This window comes from Macaca thibetana, chromosome 11, assembly GCF_024542745.1.
Source record: "Macaca thibetana thibetana isolate TM-01 chromosome 11, ASM2454274v1, whole genome shotgun sequence".
NCBI lineage: Eukaryota > Metazoa > Chordata > Mammalia > Primates > Cercopithecidae > Macaca > Macaca thibetana.
Genome location: NC_065588.1, coordinates 84,383,359 through 84,396,897, shown reverse-complemented (window position 1 = coordinate 84,396,897; position 13,539 = coordinate 84,383,359). Strand labels below are relative to the sequence as shown.

Below are 13,539 nucleotides of genomic sequence, written 5' to 3'. Positions count from 1 at the left end.
ATCTACTCATCTGACAAAGGGCTAATATCCAGAATCTACAAAGAACTCAAACAAATTTACAAGAAAAAACCAAACAACCCCATCAAAAAGTGGGCAAAGGATATGAACAGACATTTCTCAAAAGAGGATATTCATACAGCCAACAGACACATGAAAAAATGCTCATCATCACTGGCCATCAGAGAAATGCAAATCAAAACCACAATGAGATACCATCTCACACCAGTTAGAATGGCAATCATTAAAAAGTCAGGAAACAACAGGTGCTGGAGAGGATGTGGAGAAATAGGAACACTTTTACACTGTAGATGGGATTGTAAACTAGTTCAACCATTATGGAAAACAGTATGGCGATTCCTCAAGGATCTAGAACTAGAAGTACCATATGACCTAGCCATCCCATTACTGGGTATATACCCAAAGGATTATAAATCATGCTGCTATAAAGACACATGCACACGTATGTTTATTGCGGCACTATTCACAATAGCAAAGACTTGGAATCAATCCAAATGTCCATCAGTGACAGACTGGATTAAGAAAATGTGGCACATATACACCATGGAATACTATGCAGCCATAAAAAAGGATGAGTTTGTGTGCTTTGTAGGGACATGGATGCAGCTGGAAACCATCATTCTTAGCAAACTATCGCAAGAACAGAAAACCAAACACCGCATGTTCTCACTCATAGGTGGGAACTGAACAATGAGATCACTTGGACTCGGGAAGGAGAACATCACACACCGGGGCCTATCACGGGGAGGGTGGAGTGGGGAGGGATTGCACTGGGAGTTATACCTGATGTAAATGACAAGTTGATGGGTGCTGACGAGTTGATGGGTGCAGCACACCAACATGGCACAAGTATACATATGTAACAAACCTGCACGTTATGCACATGTACCCTAGAACTTAAAGTATAATTAAAAAAAAAAAATCTTATAATCTTATTAGGCCAAAACCACCAATACTAATATACTAGATTATATTATATTACAATGCTAAATTCAACAAGAAATTCATAGAGGAAGAAATCAGAAGATGGTTATTGACAAAACAGGCTGGACCTAATGTTGGCCCTTGAAGGATATACAGGACATGAAAAAACTGGGAAAGGTGGATGCATAAATAAAGAAATAGGGGTGAGAGTAAGCTAGGCGAATGAAGGATGTAGAAAATAGTATGAATGGATGCGTATGTCTACATAAAAACTCGTAGGAAATAACAGCATTGAAAGCAGATATTTTAAACAGTTTAAACAGCCAGTTTGGCATATATTTCACTGAATCTTAAAGTCACTCTATGGAGTAAGAACACGGATGTAATCATACCCATTTTTAAGATGAGGAAAGAATTGTAGAGGTATTTTTAAAAAAGTAACAAAGAATAAGGAGACCAAGACTTCATGGTTCTTCTGATTTTAAATTCAGAGCTTCTCAGTAATTTGTATTTCTACTCTAAGGAAGAAAAAGCAGTTACCTTTTATAACCTTGAATTCAATCTCACCAACTAAGAGTAATAAATGCAAATGCCTTACTGAAACCAATAACTTCAGTTATTCAGCCTCTAGTGAGTATATGACTATATAAACACTTTTACAATCAGATCACCGTGGTTAAAAGTTACTACATGTGATTTTGTCCAAAACAAGTACATCTGGTAAATAAGTTAAGGACACTTAAATCCATTCCCATTTCAAAATACAGGCTTCTAAACTAACTCTACATATGTAAAAGAAACACATCTTCATCCATCACTTATTCAAACAGTTATTTTAAGTATCTACTACATTTCAAGGGTATAGGGAAGTGAGACAAGTATGATATACTCTGTCAAATGGTGACAAAGTGTAAGTGTTAAGAAGAAAAGAAGAGAATGAAGGGAAATAAAAATAGCACCACTGGGAAAGATGAGTAGTGATATTGATGACATTTAAGTGGATATTTAAGCAGAAACCTAAAGTAATAAAAAATCAAGTATGAAGGTCCTGAAATTGGATGACCATATTTACAAAAGGGGTATGGGACATGAATAATATAGAAGTAAAAATGAATATAAATAATTACAACTTGAAAACCTTTGCACAGGCCAGTGTATACTAGATACAACAGGGAATACAAAGATGATGAGGAAACTGTGGCTTCAAAGGTAAAATTACTAAGAGTACAAAGTATCACAGTGGTCAAGAGGATAAAGACAGGTCCAAGGTAGATTTCAGTATTTTTTCAATTAGAATTTAAAATATATTACATTCATTCACTTGCTTATTTCTTCAATATACTCATACTAATTACCTACTGTAAACTAGGAATCATTCTAGGAAATGAAGATCAAAAAGTGGAGAAAAAGTTACCTACCCTAATGAAGGTCACACTCTACTGTGAGAAAGCAATAAACAAAAGAAAAATGTAAACTACGTATTTTCAGGTTAGAAATTAGTATTTTCAGAAATGCAAGTTAAAGGTATAGAAAACAACATTACCCTGTTTTTGTTTTGGTCAAATGGTGAACTAGATTGATCTGTGGTCCCTTCCCCAAAAATCAACCCTAGAAAAAGATAAGTAAGAGGGAAAAATACTTTCTAAGACACACTTTTTTTTTTTTTTTTTTAATAAAAACAAAAACAAAAAACCTCCTTGGCATTTCAAGGTTACTTTAAGCATGCGTGGTTCTGTGAGTGTTATGAGGGATTACATTTAAGGTAGAAGATAAGAGTAAGAATTTTTTTTTTTTTTTAACTTTTGTTCTATCCTCTCCTGGCTGCTTTGAGTAGATCACTATCTGCTCCATTACTGCAGAAATCCACAGCTACAATGGCTAGTGGGTGTTCCAGAGGTAAAAGCAGAGCACTTCAGAAGTCTTGATGGGGTAAGAGGTAGATATTTTTTAAAAGGTACAAACCAACCAATCACTCCTAGGCAGTAACTTCCACAGAGCTACCATTTAAATGCAGAGGGATGGTACACTGACCCCTTAATGCTGATTCTCTTAAAGAAAACAGAAAGCGTGCCTAGTAGTACTGGTAGGAAAAACAGTGATCCACAGTAGTTCTGCGGAACCTGGAACTTTACATCCTGGTTTATAATTCCTTTCATCCCTTCAGACTCACAGGTTGAACAAAGAGTGGCCCTGGCCTTTCCTTTAACAGGCACAGTGGTTTATAACTTTAGAATAACATGTGGCTTGAGCTCACAAGCCAAAATAACTAAATATCTAAAGGATACAACAATCATAAAACAGAGAGAACAAACATAATAACATATACTACTGAATCAGAGTTACTTAAAGAGACAAACTAAGAATTTCAAATAATTCTTTTTTCTGAGATGAATTCTCCCTCTGTCGCCCAGGCTGGAGTGCAGTGGTGCGATCTCTTTTTGAGACGGAGTCTCCCTCTGTCGCCCAGGCTGGAGTGTGGTGGCGTGTTCTTGGCTCACTGCTACCTCTGCCTCCTAGGTTCAAGTGATTCTCCTGCCTCATTCTCCCAAGTAGCTGGGACTACAGGCACCCGCTACTATGCCCGGCTAATTTTTGTATTGTCAGTAGATGGGATTTTACCATATTGGTCGGGCTGGTCTTGAACTCCTGACAATGTGATCCACCTGCCTCAGCCTCCTAAAGTGTTGGGATTACAGGTGTGAACTGCTGCACTCAGCCCAAGTAAGTAATTCTTAAGGAAATAAGGCAAGATATTAGAATTGTGAAGAATAAGAAATCATTAAAAAGCACCAAGCACAAGTATTTGGAACAGAAGATATAATATGGTGAAAAGCTATTTCAGTTAGAACAAGGAAGGCTTTTCTAAGACAGAATACTTAAGCTGAGGCCTGATAATAAATAGTAGTATATAAATGAGACTACTACATAAAGATCTAAGGGAAGAAAATTCAATAATGGGAAATGCAGGTATAAAGGTGGGTGCTCTGCTTCTTTGAGAACAGCAAGAAGGTCTATCTAGCTAGAGTGAAGACAGCTAGGGCAAGAACGGCAGAAGATATGATAAGACAGGTAATCGAGAGCCTAATTATAATCCAGTAGGTCACAGTATTTTCTAGCTTTACCATTCAGGTTTTGGTGAGGATGGTACTTAAAGAGGATATTGGTTTGCAATTCCATATTAGTTACTAAAGTACCTCTTACTACATGATGGACTACACAGGTAGGGGACTATTATTATCCACATTTAACAGATAAAGAAATGTAAGCACAGAGAGGTTAACTTGCCTGATGTATTACAGTGAATGGAGCAAGTAAATAAACAGTGGAGCTAAAATTTGAAACCAGACTCTTTAGTCCATGCTTTTAACTATTATGCTATGCGGCCACTCAAACTGTTTTAAGAAGGCATTATGCAGAGCAGCAAAGGCCACCCTACTTATATTACAAATCCAGAACACTCTAAGTTGTTCGGGTAAATCATGTGTTTCTTGAACCTCAGTTTCCACACATAAAACGAGGCTTCTTGTCATGAGTACCTTGGAACTACAGTGAGAAAATCTACCCCCTCCCCAAGAACTTAAAGGTTTGTGCCCACTGTGCCCATACTCTAAAAAAATCATTTTTATTGCCTGGAACTTGTTTTCTGATAATGCCAGGCATCATTAAGAGTAATGAGCTAATGTATACGAAGCACTTTCCAGGGTAGGTCACAAGGTAGGAGCTCAGTAAATAGCTATGATCAACACACAATAAAAGTTATATTCTAGGAGGCTTTTAACCTTGCCTAAACGATATCACAGTCTACCAGGTGTTATTTATCCAAAGACAATTGAAATACCGGTATCTATATCATTTATAGATAACAGAAGATGGAACCAGGACTAACTCTAAAACTCCTCTACTCTAAGGTTATTTGGTTTTTAAAATTAGATCATATAAAATCTATTAACTCATGATAAAAATATAAATTATATACAAACTTCCTAAATACTAGCAATGTTACATATTTCATATTTTCACATACGCTAAAGTAAAACAATATATAAAGATAAATCCCAAATGTGGTATATAATGTATTATAAGAAGCACTAGGAGTAAATAAAAATTCCTTAATCAAGTTTTAGCACTATTAAAAAAAATCAAATGTTAGACACGTACCTATGGAATTGTCTGGTCCTTTTGATCTGGTATATGATAAAAAAGCTGCTAGAAAAAAGATAGATGACAAAAGTTCTGCTCTTCCAACAACTCCCGTTACCTAGAAAAGAAAAACGAAGGGGGTCCATATTAATAAAGAATATCTTGAAAAATTACTATATATAATAGTAAAAATACTTTAATTTCCATAACTTTTCAAGTGCACATTTGTTTCTTAAATATTCTTTTGGTGCCCTCAGGTGGTGAATTTGTGAATCTTACATAAATAGAAATTTATTAGTGACTCTTAACAGTTTATAATTTTTGTAACTTATTTTGAAATAATAAGACTTATAGGAAGTTTCAAAACTAGTACAGAGAGATCCTGTGTACTCTTCATCCAGCTTTCTTCAATGGTAACCATTTAAATATGGTAGAATATCTAGAACTTAAGTACTTCTTACATATTTTCTTAAAATATGAAGTTCTTAATATACAAAGGCATCATAAATACAAAAAGTTATACCTCATAAATCTGAAAACTAAAGTTTAAAAAGACAATAAACTTTAAAAAGTCCTTAGAAATTCTTTATTAAAAAAAGTGAGGCCGGGCGCGGTGGCTCAAGCCTGTAATCCCAGCACTTTGGGAGGCCGAGACGGGCGGATCACTAGGTCAGGAGATCGAAACCATTCTGGCTAACACGGCGAAACCCCGTCTCTACTAAAAACACAAAAATTAGCCGGGCGAGGTGGCGGCGCCTGTGGTCCCAGCTACTCGGGAGGCTGAGGAAGGAGAATGGCGGGAACCCGGGAGGCGGAGCTTGCAGTGAGCTGAGATCTGGCCACTGCACTCCAGCCTGGGTGACAGAGCGAGACTCCGTCTAAAAAAAAAAAAAAAAAGTGAGCAAAGAACTGTATTCATGTATATATTTCTAAATACATTTTATATTCTTGAATGAAAAAATGTTTATGTTTCAAAAATTTTAAATTTAAAAATTTTACACAGTAAGAAGTTAGACTTTGTGTACTAGAAAGTTAAGAATTAACTGTACGAATTTAACAGTCTTCAAATATTTGGATTAAAGTCAGGGTTAATTTTTTTTTCTTAAAAATATATACCATTATAATCACTGTGCAGGATTTGTAAAAAAGAAAAAAGAAAACAATTCATAGTTTTACTTACTGCTTCTGTGTGTATTGGGTGCACTGCAAAAAGTAAAGAAGCAATCACACTACTCTTGTTGTCCAGAAAAAGTCTGCATACTTTGAGAAATATCACACTAACCACAGCATGAAAAATCATATTCAGGAGATGATATGACATTGGTTTTAGTTCACTTAACAAATAATTTAAGCGAAATGTCAATACTGTTAAGGGACGGTAAGACTTGTGGCTTCTCTCCTAAAAGGAAAAAACAATCAGTGATTATTAAAGTACCTTGGTCCAACAGGGTACAAAAGTTCATCATTGCATTTACCATTAAAGATATCAATATCTACATTTTACCGAGAAATAACAATAAAATATGAAATGTCCTAAGAGTAACACAAACATAAAATAGAATTTTATAATCTGTGTTTTTCTATTTCCTTAGTCCACAAACAAGGTTAATTTCCTCCTTGATTTACAGTGGTCAGAGAACTAACAGTAAAAGAACATTTGACTATTAATCCTCTTCAATATAACGGTTTTTTAAAAAAGTGAGACAATGCCGGCATTGGTTAAGTTAGAGCACAGGATTCTCTCCAAAGCCTGCCTCCATATCTATTAGCAATACAAAAGTTGATATAACTACTGGCTAGATCTTCAAAAGGAAATGTAAGAACAGAATGCTTACCAGTTCAATTAAAATAGTGATGACTCAAAAAGGTACTGTCTAGTTGTTTTATGAAAAAAATCTCCATAACGTATAAATCTGAATATATTAAACTAGAAATTCCCAAATTACAGAGTAATACAAGAGTAAAAACTTTCTTAGAATATGAAAATAGACATCTTTCTTGTAGTATTCTCCTTTGGCAATAAATAAAATTTCATGTGAAGTACTGACTTTCTTTTTAAATTATAAGTTACATTTAATCAGAAATACTTCTTTCCCTAACACAAAACCAAACCAGATTTAAGAATAAAACACACAGTTCAAATATATATAAAATATTAATCATGCTTTTTTTTTGTAGTTTTATACAAAGGGCATTGGCATAGTTTGGATGTTTGTCCCCTCCAAATCTCATGCTGAAATGTGAGGAGGTTGAAATGTTGAAGGTTGGGCCTGGTGGGAGATGTCTGGGTCATTGGGGGTGGGTCCTTAATGAATGGTTTGGTGTCTTCCCCACTGTAATGAGTTCATGTGAGAGCTGGTTGCTTAAAAGAGCCTGGAACCTCCTTCTCTCTCTCTTGCTCCCTCTCTCACCATGTGATACACCTACTTCCCCTTCACCTTCTACAGGGAATAAAACTTGCAAGGCCTCACTAGAAGCCAAGAAGATACTGTTGCCATGCTTGCCATAGTGTGCAGATCCATGTGCCAAATAAACATCTTTCCTTAAAAATTACCAGGTATTCCTTTATAGTAATGCAAAACAGACTAATATAGGCATCCATATTCAGCTTCTTTGCTCTTCTACTTCCTATCGTATTTTGCTGTAACTTTCTGGCACACAAGTAGACTTAAGCCTGTTCATCCTTACTAGGGAACATTAGGAAACACAAAGAATAAATCACATTTTGAAATTAGGAACATTTTAGCATCTCTGTACCGACTATATACTCCATGATGTACTATCTACTTAAAACGTTCTTTCCTGCTTGACTAATTCCTTTACATCCTTCAAATTTCATCTCAAGCATATAAAGCTATTTTTAAGGCACTGTATTGAACTGATATGATTTGTACCAGAAAGTAGAAAAGGACTCTAGAAACCCTTTGAGTACCTGAAATGTCACTGTGGCTACAAAGGAACATGTATTCCAGATGAAAGGATGAACTCAGAAAGTAGAAGGGAATATGTATTTTGAATTGCAATATACACAATTGTTCAGTTAGGTCTATTAGACATATATATACTATAGGTGATGACCAACTAACAGACCAATTATTAACATAACCAATTATTCACATAACTCATTACGGATCTATTTCAGATTCCACTGTGACAAATCATCAGTCCATTAGGTATCAAGTTTACTTTATGAAAACACCTAGGGCCATTACGGAAAAAACAATTTAAATCATTATTACTTTCGGGTATACTTTAATACTTTAATAATTTAATAATTTTTTCTTAAAAAAAATTACTCATGATATTAGTTGGCAACAAAAATATACAACAGTATAATGAACGAATAAGCTAACAGTTCCCTGTTAATGTGAATCTCAATAGAGGGATGGCAAAATCATAACGAGATAAAATATTTGCAGAAGTTACCTTAGCACAAGCTACTTTATAGGCCAAATGCCAGAGGAAGGTGGCTCATTACAGTCCCCTGGCTCTCAGCCACGGCTATACCAAAGAATCAACTGGATGACTTAAACAAAAAGCCCCACCCTCACCTGCACATAAAACAACAACTAAACACACACACATACAAAATAAGACAAAAATATTGATACCTACATCCCACTCTGAGATTATCTGAAATAACAGGTTTGGACAGAGCCTTGGTAATATGTTTTCATTCTTTAAATGCCCCAGGCAAATTCTAATATGGCAGTCAGGGTTGGGATCCAATGAACTATCAATAAATAGAGTAGCACATATCTATAGCATAAGCCTACTAAAGAGATAATCTAAACACTGAGAGGTTCACAGGAATCCAAAGACCCCTAATATGGCAGTATTCATATGGCTTAGGAGAATGTCCTAAGCCCAAAATGTGTTCTTAAGACCTACATTGGCACAAAAATTCGTGTAAGATACACGTGGACACGTATCTTCTAGGCTATCATTACTTGATGATATCAACGGTTAGATCTTTGAATATGATAATTCCAGGCTTATCACGAAATCTATGACACCTAAGAACTACCCAGAATAATTTTTTCCTAGTGTCACAATTGCCTTCAGGGAGAGAATATGCCCATTAGAAAATACAAGGAAACTACACTCTTCACTCTTAATAAACTGTTATTCTAGTTTGTTCATCCATTCTGTCAGAACATATTATGAGTCTTCTTGTTAGTCCGTCTGCTTATGGGCTTTCTGAACAAAATCAAATTTTCAATCTACACAACTGAGAAAATCAGGGATCACTGACACCATGGTATGCGATATGTGTGTGTCCCTGCCCAAATATTATATCAAAATGTAATCCCCAGTATTGGAAGTGGGGCCTGGTGGGAAAGGATTAGATTATTGGGGTGGATTTCCTATGAATGGTTTAGCACCACCTCACTTCGTACTATATTAGCTATAATGAGTTCTTGTGAGATATGGCTGTTCAAAACTGTGTAGCATCTCCCACCTTGCTCCTCTTGTTCCTGCTTTTGCTATGTGAAGTGCCTGTTCCCGCTTCCCCTTCCGTCACGACTGGAAGCTTCTTGAGGCCTCCCCAGAGGCAGATGCTGCTATGCTTCTTGTACAGCCGGTAGAACTGTGAGCCAATAAAACCTCTTTTCTTATAAATTACTCTGTCTCAGGTATTTCTTTATAGCAATACGAGAATAGCCTAATCTAGAAAATAAGACCATTTAATATGGCCAGCTAAACTATCAATTCAAAACCTCAACATTATGACTAAAATCATAACAGATACTAGTATAAACTGAGGGAATGGACACATAGTTCTGAGGGTCTCTGGAGATCAAAGGTAGGTATAGAGGAGGACAAGCTGTCTAGAATAATGTATAATAGGGCCATATTTTCCTCCTTATTATCAAAAGATTTTTTTTCAAAAGCTAGAATTGGGTGAGAACAAAAAGGCAAATAAAGTCTTCTTACTAAATAAGACAAAATAAGTATATGTGCTTGTGATCAGAGGAATGAAAGATTCCATCCCTAACCTTGAGAGCCTTCCAAATTTGGGGAATGGGGAAAGAGGCCACAATGACCAAGAAACATATCGTTAACATTGCCGAGAGTTACATGTTATGTTTCAACAATTTATTCAATATGTATGTTCCAGGTACTGTAGATAAAGTACTTTACTTATTACTTGAGACTGAAATGACTTATATTTTTATTCTACTTTCCCACCTGGGAAATTTAGGTTTATTAATATAGAATTTTAGTTTAGCAATCAATATCCCTCAGAAATTTGAAGCATTACTCTCTTTTTTATTTTGGAAAGGAATTATCCTCTTTTACAGATCAGGAAAATGACTTTCCATCTGAAAGATGTATTCTCACGCATTTCACACAGCTAGTATGTGACATAACTAAAATTAGAATCCATTCTATATGATATCAAGCTGATAAGGATTTAATCCCAAACAGTTTAACAGTGAGTGACCTTCAAAACAGTAAAAATACCCTCATAAAAATGAACCATATGGACATATGGATGAATAAAATATTAAACTATTGAACTAAACTTTCAGGTTCTCAATATATAACCTAAATTACTATTATGTAAGAGATAGGACAAAGATTCAAAATTTGTAATAACAACCACTTTTTCCGAAAGAGAAATTGGCAATATGTGTACTTACTATTTTTACCCTTAAAGTCTTATCTATTTATATTGAAGTTGCTGTATTTTAAAATGTTAAAATATATCACATCTCTTTTGCCTTACTCATAATACAGAAAAAAGAGAAATAAAGTCAATTAGCAAGAAATAGGCATGTATTACACTTATTACTCTCCCTATACATTTGGTTTTCACATAAATATATATTATTTTTAAGAAGTTAAGCCAAAACTATCTATTGGGTACTATATTCACTGTCTGGGTGACAGATCGGTACCCCAAACATCAGCATAACGCAATATACCCACGTGACAAACCTATACATGTAGCCCTCTATCTAAAATAAAAGTTAAAAAAAAAAAAAAAAAAAAAAGCAGGCGCCAAGGTACACAGGCAAAGATATAATCAAGTATTCCTCTAAAGAAGATAACCTCATCCTCAGCTTTCTATTCAATTTATTACAAACATGCTACGTTTCATATAACAATTTTAGGGTTAAAAATCTGTAATTGCTGTGATGATAATGTTGATAAAAAATTAGAAGTAATAAAATACCAGAATATTTCAAAATCTGAGACATGTACAAGTAATATATAAATACTTACCTCAGACATAGGGGTTCCCCAGAAGTCATTTTGAAATAAAGTTTTTAAAGGTGTAGATGGATGCAAGTCTTTGTTATCCAGTATTGCTGAAACATCATCAAAAACAAAACCACAAAAGAGGCTGTTCCAATAGCAGGCAGTAACCACACCTACTATTAAGGTTATTTCTTTTAGGTTAATATCAGCCATCTTTTCTATAAGCACTTCTGGACAAAAACTGGAAAAAAAATCATAAAGATAAAATAAGGAACATATTTATTCCAAGTAAGTTTAATTTTAGTAGGTAGGTAAGTAATTGCATATTAATTCTCCAGAGAAAAGCTCAGCTAAAATGCCATCCACTTCTAAGAAGCATAAGCTAATCACCTGTTAAAACTTAGCCCCCTCTCTTACTAGATAAAGCCAAGTAAACTTCTCTCCTATTCCAAGGAAGAAGACTGGAGATTTCCTCTGTAAAACATAGGGTCTCCGATAACAGGGACACTGTCAGCCCCCTCTCTTACTGGATACAGCCAAGTAACCTTCTCTCCTATTCCGAGGCAGAAAACTGGATATTTCCTCTGTGGATTATTTAAAACATAGGGTCTCTGATAACAGGGAAAAGGCAGCATATTGAAAATAAAGGTTAAGTAAAAAAAAGTCTGTCCATATATTTTAGGTTGAGACCTTCCATCCCTTTTCTACTGGGCACAAAATTCCATAAAACTTTGCAACACTGCGAACAGTTAGGATTCTAAAAGCTTCTGGAAATAAAAAAGGTTCCAGAGTAAGAATCAGGAATCAAAAATCATTTTTTTTTTCACCCAAAATGCTGTAAGCTAGAAACAAAACAAAACAAAAAATTCCCTTCCAAAACAAAAAAAGAGTAATGTTTCAAACTTCTGAGGAATATTGATTTCTAAACTAATTCTATATTCATAAACCTAAATTTCCCACAAGCAGAATAAAAACCTAAGTCACTAAAGGTCTCAAAAAATTTACCTCTGATGTTCCTTTTCAAGAAACTCGGAGAAAAGGTACACTACTAAAATGTAGCAGTATATTAAAAAACAAAGATACAGAAATCAGGAAATGGGATCCAATATAAGACAGCTATATAGACATGTTATAATTTAGAAAAACCAAATGGAACAACTCAGGATATCTATCTTTGGGTAGGTAAAAATGAAGTTTTGTGTACAGGTCAGAAATCTCTCTTCCCATAAATAATCTCAGGCCACTGGTTTGGTAACATCAATTCACTTGGGGTGACAAACTGTTGTTTGGTTAAATGTTCTAACTACAGGAAAGTTTAAAACTAATAGAAGAAAAAAGTAAATTAAACCTGTGGTTTCAATACTTTAAAGTTATACTTGGGAACAATGTATGTATCTAATTTTTAGAATACTTGCAATGTTTAAGATAATCTAGCATCCTGGAGACTTTGATACATTAGCTATTAAATTATTGTTAAATACATTAAAATAATTTAAAATAAATTAAATAATTAAAAATATTAAAAATATATAATATGCATAATAAAAATATTAAATTATGCATCTGATTTTTTAGAGTAATTGCAACCTTTAAGAGAATCTGTCATCCTGGAGACTTTGATATATTAGCTGTATCACTATAATTTTAAAAATATATAATAATATGTATAAGAAACATATTAAACATAATAAACATATTAAACTACTATGTAATTTCTGGATTCACAACTACAGTTGAAAAGCATAATAATTTAGCTAAATACACAAATAGTATCGGAATTTTTGTAAGAACTTGAGATTTGCTATAGTTTTTAGTTTTATTTCCCAAATTTAATCAGTTCAAGTATTAAGAAAGTTTTCCTTAAGTTAGGCATCTGAAGTACTTAAAAATGAATACATTCAAAATAATTCAATTCTTTGATATATCTTTATTTGATATATATATATCTAAACATATAGGTATGTATATATTCTTCTTTAGTTGTGCCTGGGGTCACTCATGTGCTTATAGTTATCCAGTGGCTTGATTAGGGCTGGATGGCTTTTAAAGGGTAGATTTCTCAGCTTTGAAAGCTAGTCTCTGCTACTTATTATCACATTCTCTAATAGCTTAGCTTGGGCTTCTTAAATGATGATCTCAGGACAATAGGCGGGCAAGGATCAATGTATAAGCTCTTTATAAGGCTCTATTTAATGCATATTTTAAAAATTATCATTTAAGCAAGGTACATCCTGAATCAACGGGGAA

At 34.4% G+C, this 13,539-nt stretch overlaps 1 protein-coding gene across 1 annotated transcript in view; it reads right to left on the bottom strand.

Annotated features, from left to right (window-relative positions):
• TMTC3 (transmembrane O-mannosyltransferase targeting cadherins 3) overlaps window positions 1-13,539 on the bottom strand; it is a 56,970-nt gene that overhangs the window by 39,830 nt on the left and 3,601 nt on the right. The window contains exons 2-4 of the mRNA XM_050750035.1: window positions 11,317-11,533; window positions 6,263-6,481; window positions 5,101-5,200 (exon numbers count right to left, since the gene is read on the bottom strand). Coding sequence (XP_050605992.1) covers window positions 5,101-5,200; window positions 6,263-6,481; window positions 11,317-11,505 — 508 coding nt within the window. The 5' untranslated portion in view covers window positions 11,506-11,533. The remainder of the gene's footprint in view (window positions 1-5,100; window positions 5,201-6,262; window positions 6,482-11,316; window positions 11,534-13,539) is intronic.